Below are 25532 nucleotides of genomic sequence, written 5' to 3' on the forward strand. Positions count from 1 at the left end.
TACCTCTATCGGAAGCTACCTGGGAATCCATATACCAGTTACGGAGAGTGTTCCCAGATTTCATCATCGAGGACGCTGATGCTTGAAGAGGGAAGGAATGTTATGCTCTAGCCGAGATAGCATGACCTCGGAAAGATCAGTGGGCATTTTTCCTTAGAGGACCGACTTCTATAATAGTTTATGTACGTAAATATAATGGTCAAGGGAAGTAACTGCCAAGGTCCTAGGTGAGGGTGTATTGGCATCGACTAGGTGGTTCTGAGTGCTAAGGCCTAGGTGCACCTAAATATATAATAATGCCAAGGGGCAAATGTTTTAAATTGTGCCCCAAGGGCCTGTGCCCTATTAGAGAGTTTGGTGCTTTTGGAGGCCTGGGCTGGCTGTTTTGGACAGCCAGGTAGTTCTCTCATGGTTTTCAGCCACAGCTTGGTTTTTTTAGAGTTTTCATATCCTTAGATACACTTTACCACTTCTTTCTCGTGCTCTGCATGATGTTTGTGTGCTTGCTCTTGGCTGTTTCTTTCATACTTAATAGAGTCTATTTCACGGGGAAAAAAACACGTTCTAGATTACATTTAAAATTTGGTCACTGTTTTGGATTTTTACTTGAAGAAATGACTAGATTTACCAAGAAAATGTGCTGGATGCACTACGTGCGCTAGAGTTTTGCAAGGCGGATCTAATACAAGAGCGTTTCCTTTGAACTATTTATTGTTTCAAGTCAATTCAGGACACCTAAGGCACAGATTGGTATGCCAAATCCTATGAGAGAAAATAGCTAACACGAGAGTGCCAAGGCTCTAAAAATAAAGGAATAAAGCATGCACTCTTCACTCTCATTCAAGTGCCTATGCTCCCTTATACTCTCAACTGTATACAAGCATGCTCTAACCTTGCAACCTACTGCTGAACCTTGCAATCCTCCTACTGCCCCTCTTAAACTTCTTTCTCCCTGCAATTGCAATTCCCTATTCATTTTCTTGCAATCTTGAATCCCTGGTCTTGATCCACTCTTTCCACCCTTGAACTTCTAGATTAGATATTATAACCCAAGCCCCTTTGAGATGATGAAGGAGATGTGCTTTCTGTTCTTGCCCTTTTGTTAAACTCAACCTTTCTGACCTCTCAACTTTTTTTGACCCTTAGCATAGTGGAGATAGATTTCTCCAAACCCAGCTTGTTTCTCCGCAACTTGTATCCCTCATTGTGTTACCTTTGCCTCTCCTCTCAATGGTATATGACCCGAGTCCCTATGCTGCTGTCCAATTAGATCCATTACCCTACATTAACATACTACCAGTAGTTGACCAAAACTTCAGAATATTGAAAGAGAATAAGCCCTACCATGAATTGAGAGGATTGTAGCATATTCTTCCAGTTCTTGAAATATAGTATAAGGGGTCATTACAATCCTCTTATTGGTTCTTCCCACATATTTATGTGGCTACAAACTTGCCTTTATTTGTACCACTACAATGCTTATCTTATGAATCTCAGGCTACTTCAGTCCTCCTTGAAGGATGTATCTTGTACAAGATGGGGCTTTGCTTATTCATTGCATTTGTATTATTTATTAACTATATTCATTCAAAGGACAAATTCCTTATCTCAGGAGTTGCAGAATTGAACATAGACAAAGAGAAATCATGCGAAACTGTTTGACCTTCTTGCAGTTTTTGAATTTAATAGGTCTGAAATCACGCTTGCATACTGGCCTTAAGAGGTTAGTGTCTTAGTATTAAAAGGATACGTGAATATTGGTAAGAGTTATGACTGTACATCTAGCTATGGAGTAAAAGTAGAGTTAAAGCAGCAACTTCCAATCATTATGTCTGTCCACAAACTCAAGGACATACTAGGTGAAGACAAAATATGTTAACTGATGTGAAAATTTTTGAAATTGACTCAGACTCTACAGTGTGAGGGCTTCGCTTACGATTAAAAGCAGTCCCTTTTAAATTGACAGAGAGAATGTCCATTCCAGCATCTCCCAATGCTACTTTTGTTAATCGTGCAATTTTGATTAAGGCTGCCTCCACAACTCGAGTCTCCATCACCTAGGATCCACCAAAATTATGCTTTGTAGTGAAATTCATTGTCCACGTGATTATGCCACACCTTCAACCTTTCTCGAAAAGTAATTAACTCCATGTAATTTACATATTGAATATTTTCACATTGAAAAATATGAGCTCACACCATGAGATGATCAAATGTAGGAATCACAAACATGGAGTTAAACCAAAGCACCGTAAGCAAAAGAGGAAATCTGAAGGAAGTTGGCAAAAAAAGAATTGACAATGATAATGATATCTACTTCAAAGTATAAACAACTATGTTCATCTTGAAAGCTTCCCTCTTTTTTCCTTTTCTTATTTTTGGGTGCAAGGAATTAACTTCTATTGAGTACGATCAAATTACATCAGATAAGGATAATATCCTATGAAAGCTCATACACATACAAAATCATGCAGAAAAGAAATGAGGCTGTTGTAACCAATCCGCAGATTGCAAATGCCATGAAGGCCCTATGGTTGTATTTGCAAAGAATAGACCTTGGTACCACTCTTTCATGAAAGAAAGGTCTCCTGGTTTGAAACATCAAGTTAAGGAAAATTTTCAAAGTAGCTACAAAGCATCCAATGAAAACTAAAAATATTACTGAGACGAACGGCAAAGCATGATTCTACAATTCAAACTCACGCAAAAAAGACTCCTGGTTCTAAAGCAACATCAGTAATAAAATATGATTTTCTCTCGCTGTCTGAAAGACATTCTCTTAAGGTGTGTGAAACTCTAGATCTGGCCAAAAGGTCTCCCAAAGGGGTAGATTATGTTACGCTATGGTAAAAGATCATCTCCATTCCCAAATCAGTTATAGAAGACTAGGACCAACAGAACTCAAAAGACACTGGCAATGATGGAAAGATGAGCCTCACCCTGCAATAAGCAAGAACCAGAAATAATCTAACGACAATATATTTGAGCACTTGCATGCCTTGTCCTATACCAAGAGAATGTCAAATGCCACATGGCATTTCTATCTCCCTGTCCCCAAAACCCCCAAAAAATCCTCCATGCTAAACCATTCGCTCTCGAGACATCAAGGTGAGAATATGCCTTCCTTAATAACATAGATTTACAAATAAAGTAGAAAATCAACAAGCTCATCAAGATGTTAATAACATAGATTAAAGAACAAACTAGATCAAACAGGCTGCACCAACCACCTAGATAATGAGGGACACTCTAACCCTTGAGAAGGTATTGCATTTCCTCCAAACGCATGACCAAAGTTCATGAGACCCTCTTGCACCCTCAATACATCCAGTTCCAAAAGTTGATCAAAATGTCATGTGCAGATGCTTCTTTTAAGGCCTTGCCTAAGATCTTTTGGACTTTTCAGTTTTTATTTATTGTTATCCCCTTAACGCCTAGGAGAAGCACTTAGGATTCAGTTGTACTCATGTTGTTTGATGGACCTTTTTTGGTCTCCTAAAGATGTTAACAAACAATCTCTCTCTCTCTCTCTCCATGGCAAGTGTATAGTATTTTCTTTCACCAAATGAAAAAGATCACAATTTGTTGATAGTAATCACCAATCTCTCAAGAGGACTTTAATATAATAATATCATATCATCTTGTATCTTTGCATTGGCATATTGTACTCATCCCCCCATTTTGCACCCAGGGGCGGTTTTGTTGCATCTAGTTTACTTTGTATTTAGGCTCAGATTTGACATTATGTACTTTCACTTGCATTGTATTGCGTAGCACTTAGATGATATTCGACGATGCCTCTTCTTTGTGGCACGTTGATTTTGTGCTATCTTGTATGCAGAGTTCTTGATGTCCCATGGGCCCATTTTGGCCTTTAGTGGACAATAATACACTTTCTTTCTTTCTTTCTCTCTCTCTCTCTCTCTCTCACCTACCTTGTTTGGCCTCTACATCGACAAGCTCGAGACAGTGATGCAGGCACAGGGTGGGGTAGGTTGCTCCCTCGCAGGCACGCTGATCCAGATACTACTCTATGCAAATGACCTGGCTCTCTTGTCCTCCTCAGCAAAGGGGCTCCAGAGACACCTTGACGCACTGCAGTCCTTTTGTGAGTCTCATGATTTGAAGGTCAACTTGGGTCAAACCAACGTTGTATTTTCAATACATCTCGAGCCGTCATGCGAGATGAGCATTTCACATTTGATGGGTCCCCTGTTGAGATAGTTTCATCATACACTTACCTTGGGGTCGTCTTTTCCGGACCCATCTTCACCATGAGACCCACGATGCATGCACCCGAGCAGAGGATATGCTTCATTGGCTAGGCTAGAGAGACAGTGCTTCCGCTCTCACTTTCAGGATCCACGAACCAAAGGGTTGCTTTTTGACTCCTTGTTCCGCCCAGCAGGGATGTATTGCAGTCCATGTTGGGGGCCAGACTTGTCGGCTACAGAGTGGGGCAAGGTGAAGCGGCTACAGGTTCTCATGTTATCACGGTAGATAATTGGTAAGCCCTCTCACCATATCATTTAGGCGGAGTTTGGGTCACCCCCATTATTACAGCTAGATACTGCATTTTAGGTCATCACGTATCTGTACCGAGTTAGGGAGTATGGGGATTACACATCCGGGCGTAGCAAGATACCATGGCTAGCATTGTCCTCTTCTATGGCACTTGTAGTAGGGGGGGACCAGAGGTGCTGGTATGCACGCACAAAGAGATGGTTTGCAGGACTCAGGCTCCACATGAACAAACTGCCTCCTTTCCAGTACAACATGGATGCTCCTTTTTCTTCCCTCCTATCACACGAGGTCAACCAGGTTATCCATGAGGATCTACTAGAGCTACACACATTCCGGACTTGGTTGGGCCCGAGTGATCTTCCAGTGAAGCTGGGCTTCTACAGAGATCACTTCTTACATATCACAGCGGAGGGTTTCATTGATCCACCGGGATACACGCAGATTCACCTACCCCACTCGCTGAGAATCTCTCTTGGGAAGTTCCGGGTCTCTTCACACAGACTTCATATTGAGAGTGGCAGAGCGGAGCGGTCACCCAGGGAGAGGCGCATATGCATACTATGTAACATGCAGGAGATTGAGACAGAGGAGCATTTCATCTTCAGGTGTCGTGTCTACTATCAGATCCAAGGGCATTTCTATTGCCTCTTCAGAGATAGTTATGGAGTTTTGGCCCGTTTCCTCTCCTACCCAGACCAATGATGTTTGGTTGCTTTCATTCATGAGGTGCTCAGACACCGCGATAGGATACTCCAAGCACAGAGACAGGAGCAGACTTCCTCCTCGACTGATACTTCTCAGAGCTCTATCAGGGAGTTCTTTCAGCCAGATCACATAGACCCCCACGAGGTGAGGCCTTGACATGACCGTGACCCGGAGGTTGTCTTGTTCTCATTTCACATGTCACCTCAGTTACCCATTCCACAACCATGCCATCCACATAGTCTTGTGCACTACCTCTTCTTCAACATATTGATTTGTTTTCAAGATTGGTGTGGTATTTTGTTTTCTCTTTCTTGGCTGATTTACATACTGGTATTCTGGACGATGTGAATCATTTGCATACACTACTTCTGAGAAAGATTTTGACCGCTTCCTTCTCACAGTCTTCAAATCACCCATACAATCTTGACCTCCAATAGTTGCATCCACCTTGCTAGCCACCTCATTACTGAGATCAATGAACTTGCATGAGTTGCTCCCTATGTCCCCATAAGAGTGCCTTCGAGATAGCTTTTCCAAACTAGGTCCACAACCCAAGTGTAGTCCCTTTAGATATTCTGTGTATCTTGCAGTTTGCAGCAAAGCACCCGTCATATCTGTCTCACAAGCATTTTTTAGTGTGACATATTTCACTCCGTCATTCGATGCCAACCAACTTCCATGGACAGACTCTGCAAGGTTGGCTCTAGGAACTAAAAACTGGTCAGATCCCTCCATGCCCTGTGCCACAACATAGATTAGTTTCCAATAATCAAAAAACAATAAAGTTGTGAATGAAATAACAATAGACCTACCTTGAGAATGTATTCTCCCCAATGAGCCACTCTTGCATGGCACCACACAATCCATGTTTCTAAAATGGAGATGTCCTTCTTATGTGCATGATGCTTGAACCACGAACGGAGGTTTTTCAACTCGATGTCTGCAGCTTCTTGAGATGGAGCATTCTTCCACTGTCTACACCTTAGCTTGAACTCCTCACGATCAAATGATGGAAGGAACTTAGCATGGTTTTCCAAGCTTTGCTCCCAATGGAATAAGCAAGATCTCTCTTTTTCTTTGAGCACCTTATTGGCATCACCATTGAATACCATTCTAATTGCACGCCAATTTGCTTGTGCCTCATCAGCCATAAACCCTTTAAATTGAGGCTTTGGGAATCCCTCCTTCTCCATGACTCTATTTAACATTTCCCAAAAAAGGATCTGGGCTTCTGTATCCTCAACCTTGAAATCCCCAATAGCAATAGTTTGTAGCTCTTGAACAAAAGGATTGTAAACATGGCATGCCATTGTATTCCAATCATGCATACGTTTGACAAAATCAAAGCAAACCCAACACGATCCTAACTCTCCACCTGGCCTCATCTTGTTCACTAGATCAACACCACTACCATGTCCCTTGGTAGACATCTTGAAAACATGACATCTTTCAAATGAAGAAAATTCAAGTTGTCCAGGGAACACCATGCTCTGAAAATAATCATATACACACTTTCTTTTCAGTTGTAAAAGAGCATCATAACCATCTGCAAAGGATCCACTTTCAATTTGGGCCTCCCTTTTCCAACGTGCGAGCCTACAGTTAAGAACATGTAGCATCAAAATCCCATTACTTATTTTTCATAAAAACTTGAGTACTTTTAATCACATTAAAAGGACAAGTATGCACATACCTTCTCTTGTCCAAAGTTGGAGTAATCTTCTCTAGTAATGATGTCAATTCAGCATCACTCATGGCTTTCAGATCATCTTGAATGACGGCATCCAATATTATTTTTTTTGCTAATGTTTTTTGCAAGGCTTTAGGTCTTCCCATCCCATCTCTTTGTATGAGCTTAGTCAACCTAGTCTTAACTTCCTTCACAGCACCTCTAGAACTTCCTTCACCAACGGGATGCAAATGATACCCTGAGTGTATAACACACCTCTTAAATTGTGTATCACCCTTGGGGTGTGGGTAACATAAGAATAGCCTACATGGGCACTCTTGCTCGCAGAAAGGACGAGCACCACAATGCAAACACTTAAGAGTACTATTTTCGCCAACATATGATCTTTGAGGACACACTCGTGAAAGTCTCCCTTGCCAATGCTTCTCATTGGCCTCTTTGGTTCTCTCCAAGTAAGGACAAAATATGTTTTTGCATTGTAGATGCCCACCACATCTTCGAATTCTAACTAAACCATCAAATCCTGTCATATTACTTGTTATATCATCCGTCCAAACATGGCTGTCGTATTTGGTTTCTGTCCCCTCAGCACGGTTAGGGAGGTCCGAAGCGGGAAGCTCAAACAAAATATTACCATCATACTTTACTGGAAGTGCATCAACTTCTTGTATTGTTGTTACAATGTCCATAGCTTTTTTGAGTGCACTTCTTGCAGGAAGGTTTTTCAAGAGAGGAACCAAACTCATGGTCTTATCGGATTGTTCATCTACTTGTTTTTTATCCGACACTTCCTTACTGATTTCTGTCAAAAGCTTTATACCTCTAACAATGAAGGTGGTTCCAAACTGAGTGTCAAGATGAAACAAGGACTCCTCACCTACAAAGGGAACCTCAAAGGACAAGTCGTCACACTTGCTATCAAGTAGTTGATGCAAAGAGATTGAGCTCGGTGAAAGTCCAAATGCTAAGTGAAGGTATTCCCTACTAATGCGTGCAACACCATTAGTTGTTGCAACTTGCAGTGTCTTCGACCTATTGCCATTGGACACAATTGCAAAATCCATGGAGCTTGTGGAACACAATCTCCCTTCCTTCAAGTGAAAGGAAAATTAGTCATTACCAGTTTTGAGATCTATTGCTAGCAAACGAGGCACAAGTGAGTAAGCATGTGAGCAACAGTAGTTCACGCACTTGTCTCCTTTCGAACTCTATACTGACCAACTCTCCACTTATAGTGCAAAAGCATAGAAAGAGGCCATCATTGTTCTTTGATACCAAATCAGCTAGACGATCAAACTCATAATATAACCACATTCATTGCCACCGCCACGTCCCAAGCACACAAGTCCTTGTAACCGCCAATTCAGAAGAATCTACTCATATAATCAATTCACAACATTCAGTCTGACCGCCCACGTTCCAAGCACTCAAGTTGGCACCCCACTTATCATTCATTGAAACTTTGGAGAGGATGGGGAGTCATAAAAGAGTCATGTTACTCAAGGTTGATTTTTCCAAGGCTAATGCACACGAAAAAGAACCACTACAAGTTAGTTTCGCTGGCGAAACTATATTAGCAGATGCAACTAGCTCAAAGAATGGATGGGAGGTGCTGACGGAAGCTTGGATGGAGGGTTTGTCAATTTCACTACACTAGCAAGTTTCAAGTTTATGGGAGCTGTTGCTTATATCTCTTACAGTTTCGGCGACAAAATTTAAGTAGTACGCTATGGGCATTTTTTAAACCATTTTGAATAGCACTAAAGGGATGTATGCTATGTGTGTTCTTATCAATTATGTTAATAGATTGTGTAGGCTAAGGCTAATGACTCTTTGCGATTGACAAGTACTAGATGCACCGAGTAGTATCCAATGCCCAAAGGAATAAGGGCCAAATTAGGGCTCTCAATCATATAATATTTTAAAATCTCATGCCCAATGTTTTGAGCAATGAAAAATATCAAAATGTCAGTACTTTACTTTAAACAATGGAAAACATCATCTTTAGGATACCTTTGCCGAAGAGGCCTTAAATGGGTGTGTATCCCTAGTATAATTTTTACTCTAAAAACAATCATACCAAAGGATGGAATAGTTGCGAGAGAAAAATCATGGACATGATGCCATCATTAGATCTAATGAAATAATAGAGCTCAAGAAGGTTAATGGATTGAAGGTGGTAGGAAAAAGTAAAGACATCATAGTTTCGCTGGCGAAACACTATTGGAGGCAATTTCATTTGGAGTTCACAACTATAGTTTCGCTGGCGAAACTAAACGGGGCGGAAAAAACGAAACTAAGCGAAGGAGGAAGGTCGAAGGGAAACGGAAGTGGAAGAAAGGAGGGTGGAGAGGGAGAGGGAGAAGGGGAGGCAGAGGCAGAGAAAGAGGCGAAACTAGTTCAGAGAGAAAGAGAAGGGGAGGCAGAGCCAGAGAAAGAGGCAGAGAAGACTAGTTTCGTTGGCACTAGTTTCGCTGGCGAAACTAGTTGGCGAAACTAGTTTCGCTGGCAAAACTAGTGAAGACTAGTTTTGCCTAGTGAACACTAGTTTCGCTGGCGAAACTAGTGAAGACGACTCCGGCTGCGCCCACGCCTACGCCTTCACTAGTTTCGCTGGCGAAACTAGTGAACACCAGCGAAACTAGTGAACACTAGTTTCGCTGGTGAAACTAGTGAAGACGACTCCGGCTGCGCCCACGCCCACGCCTACGCCTACACCTCCTTCTCGACCCTCCTTCTCGACCCTCCTTCTCCACCTACGCCTCCTTCTCGACCCTCCTTCCTCCTTCTCGACCCTCCGCCCTCCTTCTCGACCCTCCGCCCTCCTTCTCGACCCTCCGCCCCATCTGTAAGTGCTCTCTATCTCGTCTCCTCTGTAAGTGCTCTCTATCTCTCACACTTCGTAAGTTTTGTTTTCTTCGTCTTCCTTCTTCGAGCTTCTGCTCCTCCTCGGTCAGCAGTTTCCTCATTGATTTCCCATCAATTTCCTCCCATCTCGCTCCCCTTCTCTCCACAGTTCGGTGTGTCTTCCCCCTGCTTTCGGACACCACCCCATCCACATGAATATCTTATTCGTCTTACACAGCATCATCCCGCCTGAGAAAGAGAGACAGATTCGGTGATAGGCTTCTTTCGTCCCTTTTGAGGAGGATGATAAAGAACTTTCAGAGGATTTGGAGTCCATTTGATGTAAGATGAGCGATGGCGGCACTTTGATTTGGAGAGGGACAGAGTGCCAGAAGCACTGCCCATTTGCGCTGGGCACAAATGTCTCCTGGCAGAGCCAAAAGGCCTTGTGGTGGCTCGACTCTCCATTTGCGCTGAGCGCAAATTGGCAGAACCGAATGGCCCCTTCTCCCTTTGGAGGCTTGACAAGCCTTTGCGCTGGGCGCAAACGAGTGTTGGAAGGACCAAATGCCATATATGGATAGTTTGGCGAGGGGAAGACGGGGCCATTTGCGCAGAGCGCAAACAGCTCAGCCCAGAGCCAAACGGAGCCCAGGGGACAGGCTAGCCAGCATCATGCGAACATATGCATCTCTGGCCTTCGAATAAGCATCACGGGAGAAAGGGCAACAATACGAAATTTGGGAATCAGTCTGAATTTCCATGCTTTCTTCTGTTCAGCTGAATTTCTCCCGTGCCTTCACTCTGTCATTTTTCAGATGGTTACACTCTGTCATTTTTCATTTAATCATTTCAAAGATGGTTTCACTATGTCATTTATTTGTTTTTCTTCTTGTGTAGGTGAGCTTATTGAAAGTTGTGCAACAAATGCCTCCAGTAAGTTTGGTTTCTTTTTCTTTTTCTAGTTGCATTTCACCTTTGCATTTTTGCAAATCTTGTAATTGAGTTCTTCAAACGTGTAGAGAAAGAAACGTGATGTGTCTAGTCCTATCACAAGGAAAGGTGGCAAAAGGAAGAAGCAAGAGTCAGAGGTCAAGAATGAACTGAAGGAGCTTGAGCAAGTTGACATTGAAAATGATATTGGGGATCCTGAGGACAACAAGGATAAAACTATAGATGATCCATCCAACAAAGTAGGAGTTAAAATGCCTGATGGGTCTTCCAAGGATGTTGATGATGTCACAAGAGAACATTGGGACAAGAATTGGAGCTTAGTTAATGATGAGTTTGAATCAGAGATAATTGGCACACCATGGAGCTTTCTATCAAACAAAATGTTCTTCGTGTGGGAAGGAAATCATCGTACGGCATCTTGGATGGAAAGCATAGAAGAGCTTTACACAAATATCAAGTCTAGACACATTAGAGTGCAAGCTCAAATTATTGAACCGGAAGCAAAGGATGAGCTTAAGCTTGTTGCTGCTCTACAAAGATTTAACTTGTAAGCCTTGTTGCTTATGTTTACTATATTGAGATGGTAAGTGCTTGTAAATGAAACCAATTTTGATCCATTTAAGTCAATGGTTGCAGGCTTAATGAAGATGCAATTTGTTACTAATCTCAAGGATTATTTGTACCACACAAGCACACTCGTATCCTGTGATGCTCAATATTTTACTCAAGATTTTAGTGAGGAGGAGAAAAAAGCTATTGAGTTGGCAAGACAGAAAGAGGTTGGAAGTGGACGAAGGGTGTGGTATCCCCTCACCCAAACTATTCTTGGGAGGATGGTATTTGCTGTAAGTATTAGTTCTTTAGTTTATATATTTTCTTTTTTTGTGACTTTGCTTTGTGTTCCAATAACATTATGATGAGATTATCTGTTTATGTTGAAAGGGGAAATGGAAATCAGATTTTGAGGCTCAATGCAAGAAATTGCATTCTTCCATGCCAAAGGATGAGAGAGAGTCCAAGATTCATGAGATTAAAAAGACTGTGGGAGCAACATATCGAAGAAAGATTACACGGGTAAGTTTTCAATTTACCAAATTTTGTATTTATAGATCACAAATTTGAATTTGTAGTCCACAAAATTCTACGTTTTATATCTCAGATATTTGAATTTATAGTTTGCAAATTTGAATTTATAGTTTTCAAATTCTAATTTTACAACTCATAAACCATAATATATGATTTGAAAATTATAAATCTATAGTTACAACTTGCAAATTTTTAGTTTGTACTTTGAATTTGTACTTTGAAAACCTTAATATATGGTTTGTTGTGTGTATCAAAGTCTCTTCTAAAACTTTACTATTTGGCAGATGCTTTCAATAGTCAATCCTTCCCATGGCAAGGAGTGGTTTAATATCCTTTGGAATTTACCATTTGAGGATACATCAATGAAGATCACTTTGGAGAAGCTTTACCAAGTATCAATTGCAACCTATTCCAAGGCAAAGCAACTATCTATTCTTTCTCTTCTTGGTGCAGATGACAATCTAAAGGAGAGTTATGGGATGCCTATGACTGACCATGGTTTCATACCTTGGCTTGCAAAAGAAGTATGGATGGACCATGTGTTGGGAGATGCTGGGCGATTGCTTGACCAAGTGATGAAATCATCAAGCATTGAGGGTGCAGCTACACTTTCAGACAGTCCTTCTATTCTGGAATACTTTGATGGCATTATAGTGAGACACAGGCCTTTTTTGTTTGAGCCTTTTGCTTCATTGATGACAGTTGCTGTTGTTCCATCCAAGCAAGTTGATCTTACAAATGCCAGCAGACGATTGGTTTACAGGTGCGTTTTGGCTTTCGTTTTCAATGGAAAGATATCTTTGTAATACCTTGCATTCTCTTATATTATCCTAAAAATCATTTAGGTATCTCCATTATCTGGCTGCAAATAAGAGTCTTAAGGTGGTACCATCCATTTGCAAGGCTTGGACTATGCTTGCACCTGCTACTTATTGCATGTACACCTCTCATATTTTTAGAGAGAAAAAGCATAAGGATGGTCATATATTGCTTACGGAGTGGGAAAGGAAGCACTGCCCTTGGTGGATCGAGATGAAGGCTGGAACATGTATCGAGGAAGAGAAGGAAACTTATGATCGCCATTTAAAAGGTGAGTGCAAGTCAAACTCGGGTTCGTCGGGCAACATGGATGAGGCACAAAAGAAGAGGCTTGAAGAGGAGCAAAAAGCAATAGTAGAAAAGCAAAAGGCAAGTCATGTGACTCCAAATAACAAACGAGGTGGAAGACCTAAACCAACGGGCACTTCTAACACAGGTCTATTTTCTTATAACTCTTTCTTTCATGTTTCAAAGTGATTAGAAGCTTCCTACAAATTTAATTTAGGATTCTTTGTTATTGTAGACAATGATCCACGAAAGGAGGAGTCTCTTCTTAGCAAGAAAGTGTGTAATACGGATATGGTTTATGTTCCTTTGTCCACTTTCTCATCATTTGCAACTCGTATCTCACAAGAAAACTACAAAGTTTGGGAGTATGATTATGTATCACTTGGAAAAGAAGTTAAGCAATACAAGTACGATGGGGCTTTTCAAATCATAAGAAATTTTTACCATGAACTTGGTGGCATGAAGAAGTCACACAATGGAAAAAATGCTGCATGGAGTGTGGATTTTTGCTTGATTGACCTTCCTACAGGATCTATAGTGAGTGGAATCAAGGGTGGAATCCCTGGATGGAACATTCTAAATGAGGAGCATATCTCATGCTCACTTGCTATTGCTTCATCTGTGATGGATGATTATGGATGGACATTGATGATGTGTTCACCTGTATCCACTTCATTCGTTGAGCGTTTGGCAAGACAAATGAGACTAGAGGTTTCTTGTAGGTGAGCAATATATCACAGTTGATAATGTCTATTTATGTGAATTGCATTCAGCTATTGGTATCTTATAGTTAGTACATGTAGATGGATCGTGGAGACGGGAGATTGCATTGATGTTGCGGATAATGTTGGCTTTGGTGTCAAGGTATGTCATTTGGCTATTTACATGATTGTCATGTTCTTGTTTGTTCGTATTTTAGTATTCTCCATTAACTTTTTCAATCTATGTTTTATGTAGATTACTGCCTTTCAAATCCTATTGTTCTCTAGGATTGGCAAGAAGGCACATCACTATCTTGATAGGGCAAATAAAGTTTCCCAATCCCTTAAGGTGTGCATGGACAATTATTTCATCACTCATTACTTGCCTTCAAGTGTACGGTGCATAAAAGAGGGAAAGGGTGGACAGTGGCGTGGTGGGTTGGAGAAGAGTAGCTCCATGATGTTGATGTTCATGGAGTTGTTGTGTCCGATTGGAGGCTCTGTGCTTGAGCTTGGTGCAGGTACAGCACCTGGGATGAAAGCAGCAATTCACTCAGGACGTCCATGCATGGCAGTGGACAATGACAAAGAGATTTGCACAGGATACTTAGAAGGCATGCTTAGAGACAACTTCACAGAGGCAGGGCCTTCAAGTGTGAATCAAGCAGTCCTCATGATAGATGATGAGGAGACAGACTATGACTTTGATGCACCTCTTGATTAGTGAGTAATTTATTTGATCTATGTGTATAATTTAAGCATGGTTAGATACTGACTAATTGAGCTTAGTGTTCTGCCTTGCTATGCAGAAGATGTGGCTACCCAAATGGCAGGAGATAGCACATTCGATTATGAGTTGGTGGAGAGGCATCATGGACATCTAGACTACATAGATGACTTGGCTGATGAGGTCTAGAGAGCATGTCCTGGCTTTTTATGGATTGATGCAAAACTTAATTTCTCATGTTTTCATTATCATCTCATGTAGACCTGGTTTCTTATGGATGGATAGCCATTACCTTCTTATGCAAACCTTAACTTCTTATGGATTGATAGATTATGGCTTCTGAATCATGTGATTTTAATGTTCTCTGACCTAATAATATGAACATGTCATAGTTGTTTTGGAAATGTATGGCAATGTATGGCAAGTTGTAATTTTTAGGTTTGAATTTTTAGGTGAATTCATAGTTTACATCTTTGATTGTTAAAATATATATCCGTCCCTCTATTGAGTTTCGAAAGACTAAAAACAAATAATTGTTGGCAATCTCACAAGCTTGAGGGGAGGTATTAATAAGCATATCTACTTAAAAGTGAACAATGCCACTAGTCCTAATTTTGTTGGCATGTTGAGGCTTATAGAAAATACAATGAATGTGCAAATATAATACACACAATTGCATCATGAGAGCATTTAAACCAAGGGTATATGTCTTTGGCTCTTTGTACCTTGGTACATGCATGCAGCTAATATGAGAGCTGTCGATTGAGGTTTTTAAAAAAAAATATTCCATAAAAAAACATTCATTCAAGTATAACTCCATTGAGTGTTGCTCGGATAATCCGCTCAAGGGTTTCCGCTCATAATATGTACGCACCCTAGAAAGTCAATGTCTATGGGATATCTCCCAATATGACACGTGGCATGTCTAGGACTTACTACACTATAAAACCACACCGAGACCATCTAGAACACTCAATTTAGACTCACTTTGGCTTCATATTCCAACACCCCCCCATGAAAGCAAGGTGAGAGACTACTGAAATGGAGCCAAGAACATAACATGACAATGACAATCATCAGAACTGTGCATGCCGGTCTAGAACTAGACATGGTTCCCACACAATCTTAGAGATAAGTGAGCATGGCTTAGAGGCTAGTGAGCATAACATAGAAATCTCATCTAGCATGGCTCAGCAGAGGCTCATCATGCATGGATGCATGACCAACTCAGAGGTCTAGGAGACCAATGTACCAACATCCTGGAACTCTCAAGCCAGGCCTGATAAACAAATAGACTTATCAAAGCCAACACATTTGGCTGCCACAGTACATCCCCCCTTGGCTTCATAATAGGACATGTTAGGAAGCCACACACCAAAATAGGAAAACCAATATATCTTTTTAGGAGGACTATCCAAGGCAGAGGACCTTTAGATTCAATGAAAACCAAACACTCAATACATATCATTTTAGGGGGACTACCCAGGGCAGAGGACCCCAAAATACATCAAGCTGTAAGAATAATAAAAATAGATCTCTTAGGAGTAAGAGATGTCCTCCAAGTAGCCACTGCACATATGTGCACATCCTTGCTAGTCGATGAAGCACTAGGCATGGATGTCCCAAAATATGTATCGGTGAAGTCCATGGGGTAGCTACATGGAGCGGTTATGGCATGACTCTCAAAATAGAAGATGAAGAGTCACCCAAAAGTCGATGTAGAGGCCTCGGGTACCACGAGCAATCGGAAAGTCGATCAATGCGAAGAATCTCAGGCACCAATCAGATAAGTAATATCGGGGAAGTCACAAGCACTCGAAGAGTCAATCAATGTGAAGCTCGGGCACCACGAGAGCTCAGAGAAGCAATCGTTCGATAGTCGAGAAATATCCAGAGCTCACATCGATCGGTACGGGCAATCATAGATCGATGCCGGGCCGTGTCATGCTTGGGAGCTCTCAGGAGCTTACATCAATCTCTCCGGGCCAAGTGAGAGAGGACAATGTCACCAGGCCAAGTGAGAGAACAATGTCAGGAAGTAGAAGACTGATGCCAATGCCGGGAATGCGAGGAAGAGAGAATTCAGAGGCACATATGAGCTGTAGAAAAATGCAGGCAGTATGGGCAGCTCATTGCAGGCACTCAGCAGAGAAATAATGGCGGATTCGGCGACTGTTGCAGGAGCAGCAGCGTGGGCAGAGAGCGCAGCATCAGCGTGGGCAGGAGCTGGAGCAGCAGCGTGGGCAGGATTTGCAGCGTAGAGCAGCAGTTGCGTGGGCAGGAGCTGGAGCAGCAGCGTGGGCAGCTTCGGGTCAGCAAGAGCTTCGTGGTAGGGCAGCAAGAGCTGCGTGGTAGGGCCAGCAAGAGCTGTGTGGGCAGCTTCGGGGTAAGGCAGCAAAGGCGGGTAGAAGAGCAAGCAGAATGGCGGGCTTGTTTGCTGCTTGCTGCGGGCTGAATGGTGAGAACAGAGGAGCGGGCAGAAGTTCCGCAGGATGGTGGGCAGAGAGGTGGCTCAGTTGGCGGGTGCTGCAGCTCCACATGGTCCTTCCTTGCTGAGGCTCGAGGTCTTCAATGGTGAGGCTTGGGTAGGAGGAGAAGAGCTCAAGATGGAGAGGCAAAGGAAGAAGGGAGAAGGGAAGGGGAGCTCCTCCAAGAGAAGAGAGGGCAGCTTCTCTTTCCGGCCACCCTCTACCTCATGGAGAAGCAAGGAGGAAGGAAGGCTCTGATACCATATGAAGAGACATGGTAGCTAGCTAGGAACGGAATGGAAATATGGAAAGCATAATGAAAGGAAAAATGGAAGGGAAAGAAAGTACAAGTGCAAGGCAATAACCAAAATACTCACAATGTATTGATAGCTTGATGTTGACTCATGTAATAGTGTGACACTAGACTCTAGAAAGTCAAAATGTTTGTGGGATATCTCCAAATATGACACATGGTATGTCTAGGACTCACTAGACTATAAAACCACACCGAGACCACCTGGACTACTCATTTTAGACTCACTTTGGCTTCATATTCCAACAATGCCCAAATTTTTTGCATTCAAAACAAGCACCTGCAAACATACCCCACTTCATCTTGTAGAATGCACTTCCCATAGCCACATTGTTGACAGTGACAGAATACGATTCAGGTGTGGGATTATCAGTATCCCAAAATATACAAAATCGATTTAAAATCCCATTTGGTCTCAGAGGATAGACCACTTTGCCCAAAGAAGCTGCAATTTTGGGCATGAGGGAAGCCAAACACTGTGGAAAATCAACCACTTCCACCCATACCGGACAGCGATGCCTGATAAGTGTTTGATAGTCCCTGATCGGTAACCATGGAAGGACATGGACCATTTGCTATCCAAAAAAAAGGGGAGAGTGCTCCAGTAGCATTCATTTATGCTCCTCATCTGACATAATAACTTCAAAAGCCTCCAGCTGCATAATGGACCTTGCGAACAAAGGAACCATCAAGTGTCTTTGTTAGCCAATTTTCAACTTCTACAGCAACAGGCATACGACCTGGAAAGAAAATAATAACCACTAGCTTTGCATAGTCCCTCACAGGATAAAAAATGTCATCCACCTCAACCATAAGACCAACTTTCCAAGATTTACGAGTATCCTCAACGCCTTCATGCATAACATCATAAACCAACTTGGCTTCAAAGGAATCATGAAGAGGGTCATCCTGACCCTCTGCCTGCTTCTACTTCTTATGCGAATAAATTTTCATATCAGCCATTAGCAGGAAACCTTGACAGCAAAGCTGTATTCTATCCCAAACTGTCTTGTACCTCTGATGTATCTCAAGACTCTTTTGGCTGCATTCTAGTGAGACTGCCTCACGCTCTGCTCTACTCTCCCGCTAACCCTGCTGAACTCATTGTCCGCACTTGCTTGCCTCTCTCTCTCCGTCAATGATCATCTATCTTTCATCGATCCCTCTCTCTTGCCCATCCGTCGTAGATCCTTTCAGTTGCTCCTCTGTCGTCGTCAGTCCTCCTGTTGCCAGCTTGTGACTCGTCGCTCGACCGGTTGCTAGTCCATTGCTAGCCCTAGCTAGCTAGCCCATCACTCAACCCGTGTAGCCTAGCCCTCCCTCTAGCTAGCTCTCGCCATCTTTCCGTTTCTCAACGCCCCCCCTCCCCTCCGACAGCCTCTTCTTCTCCGCTAGCCATTTCCTCACCGCCATTTGTGTCCCCCGCCATCTGCTGCTGTTCACCGGGTTGCCTTTCGCCCATGTGGAAGTCCCTTGCCACGTGACATAGCACATGTATGCTTGCCACATTGGATGGACAAAAGTAGTAGAGCCCAAACCGCCTTCACAACCACCCTCATCCACATTTAAATCAAGTGAACAACACCATCAGAAGGTAAAAGGCTTTCATTGAAACTCCTTGTCTCTACACACCTCCGGATTACAACTCATACTATACACTTCCATCAAAGCCTTTAAAGCTTGATTACCACATATAACCACATATCCATGATGCCCACACGGAGTACATGAGTGCTCCCATGACTTCACCACAATACGGAACTCCACTCATGACACTATGAACACTTGGTAAAGGGCTACTATGACGGACATATGTCATCCACGATCAACATTGCCACTCTGGATACCATGATGTACTCGAAAAAGCTGCTTACACAAGATCTGATTGAACACCAGCAAGCACACACACAAGTTGAACATCACACATGTACACATGTACAAGATGAGTTTGGGGTTTCCAAAAATCTTCACACAACGTCATCGTTGACACGTGGTAGTGTCACGTCAGCCTTGACTACCATCCATGTCAGCAAACTGCTTGCCATGTTAGTCTGACTGCCACATCAGCACAGATTCCCATGTCATCTTTCACTACCACGTTAGCAGACAACCCTGACTAGTACATAAGCAAACAGTGCCATGAAAAATATAAAATGCCATGCCAACTGTTGTAGCTCCTCCACATAGGATCCGAACCGCTGTGTGGACAAAAATGTAAATATGTTTTTTACTTGTTGCATGTTGATGGGTAGGTGCATAGCTATGTATATAGCTAGTTGGTGGTGGCATTGAGTTCTGGACACTCCCAAAAGGACTCTACATTGATGTACAGATGGTAGAAACTTCTACAGGGATTTCTAGAAAATGATGAAATGCAATGTGGTTGTACCAGACTCCCAGAGCAAGGGTGTCCAGTGTGTGGTCAAGTGAAATGTTTTTGGGGTTATGTAAGTCAAGTCATGAAGGGTTTTTTATATATTTTCCTGAGTCAATGTGTACTTGGATGTTACCCATGTCAAGGGGCTTTTTATTTGTGTGTACGGGGGCGCATGCAAGTTTTAATGTGCATGCTAATGTGTGTGGAATCGTGTGACTAAAGGTCCAAAATGTGCATTTAATGTGATTTGGGGGAAATGTCTTGAGAGTGGTAAAATGTCACTGATGAGGTGGCAAATTAGGCTGAGGTGGCTGGACTGATTGGGAAGGCATCGTGCTCATGCATGTGGCTACATGATAGAAGAGGGAAGCTTCTGGTCGATGAGTAAGCATGGTACGTGGAGCTTGGGCTTGCAGATAAAGGAGAAATTTTTTTTTTTTGCAAAAAGAGACTTCTATTAAGTATTAAAGAAAAACCGTTAGAGCAAGCTCCATACGGGATACATCATGCAATGCACGAAAAGCTCAAGAGCCAAAAAGAAAGGATTGAGGCTGAAAGTGCCATCTCAATCCGGTAGAAGCCTCCGAGAAAAAGGGAGAACCCCTCCAAACTCGAAGAAAAATAGTCCTTCTAGAAGAGGCTGCCCGTGAAGAACCCTGCATGCTAGCCCATATGGCTATCAAGGTGTGAACCGTGTCAGTCCAAATACCCGTGAACACCTGTAATGGGTGTATCTGGGTGCCATCCAAGGCCTCAGTACATCTGGCTCTCCAAATGTGCCAAGAGGAAATGCTAGCCAAAATCTCCCAAGAGGTGTCCACTGAAACATGAGAAGCTCTGAAAGGAGTAAGTGGTACATCCTGTAGAGAGCAGGGCTCTATCATCTGCCGGCGGACCGAGAGTGCCCAAGAAGAAGGCTCACCCTCATAAAACACCTGGGGCCCGGTAAGAGATAACCATGCGACCGAGCCCCAAGTCATGAAGAAAGGGGATGTGTGAAAGATGCTGAGTATCCGAGCAACCCCTTTCCAAACAGTCCTCGCCTGACTGCAGTCCCAAAGGCAATGTCGCACTGACTCCTCTGCAGAGTGACAACGAGGACAAGTGGGATCAGCCCCAAAACGTGATCTCCACAGGTTCACTGCAATCCCTCCATGAATAGAAAGCCAAAAGAAAAGAGTGATCTTTCTATTTCTGAGGGATTTCCAGAGCCTCCTCCAGAAATTTCTACGCAAGTCTGCGGTGATGAAGAAGCTTTCCCAATGGGGGGTTCTGGAGGGAATCCAACCCCTACTGTTCAGCTGAAACCTCCTGGCATTACCAACCGTGAAACGAAAGAAGGGAATCCCCCTCTCTCGGTGCCCATGATCTATCCATTCCCACTCTCCTGGGTCCCACTGCAAGCACCTGATAGGTGCACCTCCATATAACCACAACCTCCAGGATCCCAAGGCCAAGAGCAGAGGGTCGGGGTCTAAGTACCACTGCAGGCCCGCTCCAAGGTCCACAAAACCAGCAATCCTGACAGGCTGAAAGGCAACCTCAAGAAGAATGCCATCCCTGGATGTAGAAAGTAAACCTCCATCCCCAACATCAAATACCAGAGCGTCTTCCCCGAGACCTCGGAGAGCGATCACCTGTAAAGGAACTGATGTCCGCGAAAAAGCTCCCATCCAAGTGGTGGAAGTAATAGGCAGCTCAACTGTCCATTCCACCGGGATGGCTGCATCTATCTGCTGAATCCTGCGTGCTACCCCTCTGAGGTGACTCACGGACTGCAGTCTCTGATCCACAGGTAGCCTGATAAAAGATTTCCAAGTGCCTACTGTGTAGGCGGGGCCTCTCTCCCATTTAGACCACTGCATGTAATGGGAAGTGCCCAATGGTCTGGCATGCTCGTCAAGAATACTATCATTCCAAATGATCGGCTGCCTATCAATCTCTTCGACGGTAGAAGGAGGAATCCTTCGAAGAGTGTTCCTGAAGCTCCCCCAAGCTTTCAGGATGGCAGTCATGAGAGGAGAGGCAGGAGATCTGAGAGGGGCTGATGTGAAAATCCAGCGAGGGCTGTCTACCCAATCATCTCCCAAGGTTGGTGTGCAAGCCTGAATGCGTCCAAAAAAGAAATCCTTCCAAGGTTCCTGCCCAGGCATGAGTCCCCTCACCACCACCTTACAAAGCAATGCCCTCCACTGCAAGTCCGGGTCAATGACATTAAGGCCCCCTTCACATGTAGGGAGAATAATGGTCTCCCAGGCCACCCTTGCTGCAACATCTGCTGTGCCATCAAGTCCACTCCATAAAAAATTCCTGACTGGTCTGATGAGCTGAGTGATGCAATCCCTAGACCGGCACCAGCAAGAACACACGAACCAGGAGGTGGCCAAGAGAACCTGATTCACTACCACAACTCTAGATGCAAGGTCGAGTTTGGCAGAGCTCCAGAATAGGAGCTTTTTCCTTATACTTTCTAGTACTGGGGCAAACTGCTGTGCTGGAGAGATGTCCAATCCTACCTGGCATCCCAAATACCTGATAGGAACACCCCTCTGAATCCAGGAAAAACCAATGTCAACACCCCAGCCTGGAGTGTCCTCATCACTGATCCAAAAGCCAAAGGATTTATGCCAGTTAATGTGTGCCCCTGCAGCTGAGCAAAAAATATCCAAGGCTGTCCGGAAAGAAACAAGTGACTGCAAGGAGGCCTGAATAAAAATAGCAGTGTCATCAGCCAACTCACAGTCAAAAAGCTCCTGCTCCTGTCTCAAGGGCAGTCTCAGCCCAAAAAGCTCAGCCTGAGATCTAAGGAAGATACTCATAGCTTCTGCCACAAAAAGAAAGAGGAAGGGGGCTAAAGGGCATCCCTGACGAACTGATCTGGAAATCTGAAACCTGTCACCCCTTACCCCACCAATCAAAACCTGGCTGTGGGCTGATCTGTAAAGGGAGGCCACACCTCTGATCCAAGCATCTGAAAATCCAAACCGTAGAAGAGTGCCCTCAAGAAAACCCCAATCTACTCTGTCATAGGCTTTCTCGAAGTCCAAGAGTAAAACTGCTAGCCTCTGCCCACTCTGCATAGCCCACTCTGTGGCTTCCCAAAAGGAAAAGATATTATCAAAAATGCTCCTGCCATGCACAAAGCCTGTCTGAGTATCATGGATCAGGTCTGGAAGAAGGGGCTGTAGTCGGATGCTGATCGCCTTGGCAAGGATTTTGTAAAGTGTGCCCAAAAGAGTGATGGGTCTCCAATGGGATACAAAATTCCTGTTGCCACCTTTCGGGATAAGGTGAATGAGTCCCTCGGTCAATGAGTCAGGCATCTCACCCGAGTCCCAAATGCCCTGCAGGGCTGAAGTAATATGATCACCTATCATATCCCAAAAGGCTATAAAAAAAGGAGGAGTAAGACCATCAGAACCAGGGCATTTGCCCTTATGAAGGGCAGAAAGAGCAGCCTTGAATTCTGTGTTGGTAAAGCGTGCATCAAGTGAGCATAACATCTCTGGGGTGACCAACACAGGTAAACTCTGCCAAACTTCACCTCTAGCCGCCTCTCTGGCCTGTGAGTTCGGATCTGCGGAAAGAAGGGAGGTATAAAAATCTGTCGCTAAATGCATGACGGTTTCCGGATGGGACTGCAAAACTCCGTCAGAGTCAATAAGCTGCCTGACACTCTCTCTACTATGTCTGGGGCCAAGTGTAGAGAAAAAATGTTTATTGACTCTCCCTCCCATTTGTATCCAAAAGGACTCCCGAGCATGGAAGGCATACTCTGCTCTCTGATCAAGCAAGGTCTGCAAGTGAGCCCTTGCGGCAGCAAGGCGCTCCTGTACCCAAGCATCTGATGGTCGTTTCTGCTCCTCCCTCTGAAGGGCTGCCAACTGCCGGCGGATACCGATCTCTCGCCTGAGTACCTCATCTCGTCGAGCACTAGCAACTGAGTGATAGAAGTCGCTGATACTGTCAAGTGCTGTGGCCACATGTGAAGGACCGGCCACCCCCCCCTGCATATGAGAAACCCAGATCTCCAACACTACCTCTGTGAGAGTCTCATCCATGTATAAGGCGTCTGGGATCCTGATACTGTGAGACCGTCCTCTCAGATGAGGCTCTGAAATGGACAAAATTACCGGAAAATGGTCTGAAGTGGAAACACCGGGTGCAATGCAAACTGTCCCCCCTCTATCAAGAGCCCAGTCATCCACATAGAATCTGTCAATCCGAGCATGGATAGGCATCTGCACCCTATGGTTCGACCATGAAAACAAAAGTGACTGAGACTGAACAAGAAATGCATCATCTGACCAAACATCTCTGCCACTAAACCTGAACAAGAAGGCATCCCAGGCTGCTCTCTCAAGGGAGTGGATACCACCTTCTCTGCCCCCTTTCTTATCAGAAGGTGCCTCAACCATGTTGAAGTCACCTCCAATAATCCATGAATCCGCAATGTCAGCCCACGAGAGCAACTCTTTCCAAAACAAAACACGGTCCCCTCTGTTGTTTGGAGCATAAAGGTTGAGGAAACCAACCTTACATCCGTCAATCAGAAGTAAAACCCACTGTGCCCTGGAGGGGGTTATGGTACCGTGTCCAATGACCAGAGGGAGAATAGAGTCTGAAACTGAAATGCATGTACCTCCTCTGGTTCCCAAGGCAGGAAGCCAAAAAGTCCGGCCTGAAAGCAGCTTACCTGACTTGGAGCAATCTCTGAAATCCAGTTTGTGTTCCTGAAGAAAAAGAATGTCTAGGGAACCACCTGAAACACCTGGATGGATCTGATTCCTGATCAGCTGTCTGCGACGGCGATGAGGGATGCCGCCCAATCCCTGTATATTCCAACTGGCTATCCTCATCGGCGGGAGGAAGTGGGTTGGAATATCTTACCCGACCTGGTGGCGGAAACAGAAGCCTCTACCGGAGCAGACCTCCTGCCATACACACGAGGTCCGAGGGGAGGAAAATCCACAAGTGAGAGAGAGAAGGATCTCTCAACAGGGATGCCGATAACTGGCTCTCCAAAAGTAGAGGGTACAAAATCATCATCTGGGAGGCAAGAGAGGTCCTCCAAAGCGGAAAAAGAGTTCCGCTGAGCCAGTCCTGGGGAGGGGGTACGAAGGATTCCTACCGAAGCAGGAAGAGAATGTAAAACCCCCTTCCCTCTGTCGAAAGAGGGAGGCACCTGTACTGGATCCTGATCAACAAGTGGTGCAGACGAGGTGCCAACTACCTGCGCTGCTGAGGAAGGTACAGCCTGATCCAAGGGTGGAGTCGAACAAGGCTCCTGAACAGTAGTCTCCTCCTGAGGCTCCAAGGGGGTAGCCTCCGAAGAGGTGGAGGAGTGAACTAGAGTAGAGGGCCTAGCCGCGACCGGAACCCACCGTGGGCCAGAGGTGGGGTGGGGTGCTGAAGGGACTCGAGTAGCCCTAGGAGAGGGGGGAGCCCGAGTCTGAGGCCGTATCTGTGGAGCGGTCGGTCCTGCTCCAGCTCTCTGTCGTAAGCGAGTACGAGCTGGTTGCTTTGTGGGCCTCTTTTTCTTCTTTGGGCAATCTTTGGCGAAGTGCCCCGAGGATCTGCAAATCCTGCACTGGTCCTGCCGACCTGCAACCTCAAATCTCTGGCGGAAAAAAGACCCATCAGGTCGCTGTAGCATGATATGATCATCTGAAATACTGGGGTCCTGGACAATGACCCTAACCCTGGGTACCCCGTCCATCCTGACCGCCTCAGCAGCCGAAGAGGGCTCGCCAGGGAGAGGGGGGATCTCTGCCACCACACCAAACCTCTCGCCAATAACTGAAAGAAGCCGGTGATAGACTGAGGGAAGACCAGGGAACCTGATGAAAACAGAAACTCCCTGCTTGTCCTCTTCAACCGGGTCAAATCCCAGTTGAAAAGGAAACAAAAAGATCCTCCTGTAGCCTAGAAGTAAAAACCCGGCCTGTAGCAGGTCTCTCGTGACGTCCGGGGAATCTAGGCACACCTGAAAGAAACCCCGTCCCAACAAACGAACATCCTTGAGGTGGGGGG

At 44.3% G+C, this 25532-nt stretch overlaps 1 protein-coding gene across 1 annotated transcript in view; it reads right to left on the bottom strand.

The window, feature by feature from the left end:
• Positions 1-25532, bottom strand: part of LOC147902798 (uncharacterized) — a 281519-nt gene that overhangs the window by 38022 nt on the left and 217965 nt on the right. Inside the window, exon 13 of the mRNA XM_087374222.1 lies at positions 1937-2057. Coding sequence (XP_087230348.1) covers positions 1937-2057 — 121 coding nt within the window. The remainder of the gene's footprint in view (positions 1-1936; positions 2058-25532) is intronic.

Source organism: Dipteris shenzhenensis, chromosome 4 (genome assembly GCF_047967505.1).
Source record: "Dipteris shenzhenensis isolate YYH24624 ecotype China chromosome 4, Dip_SZ_1.0, whole genome shotgun sequence".
Classification (NCBI taxonomy): Eukaryota; Viridiplantae; Streptophyta; class Polypodiopsida; order Gleicheniales; family Dipteridaceae; genus Dipteris; species Dipteris shenzhenensis.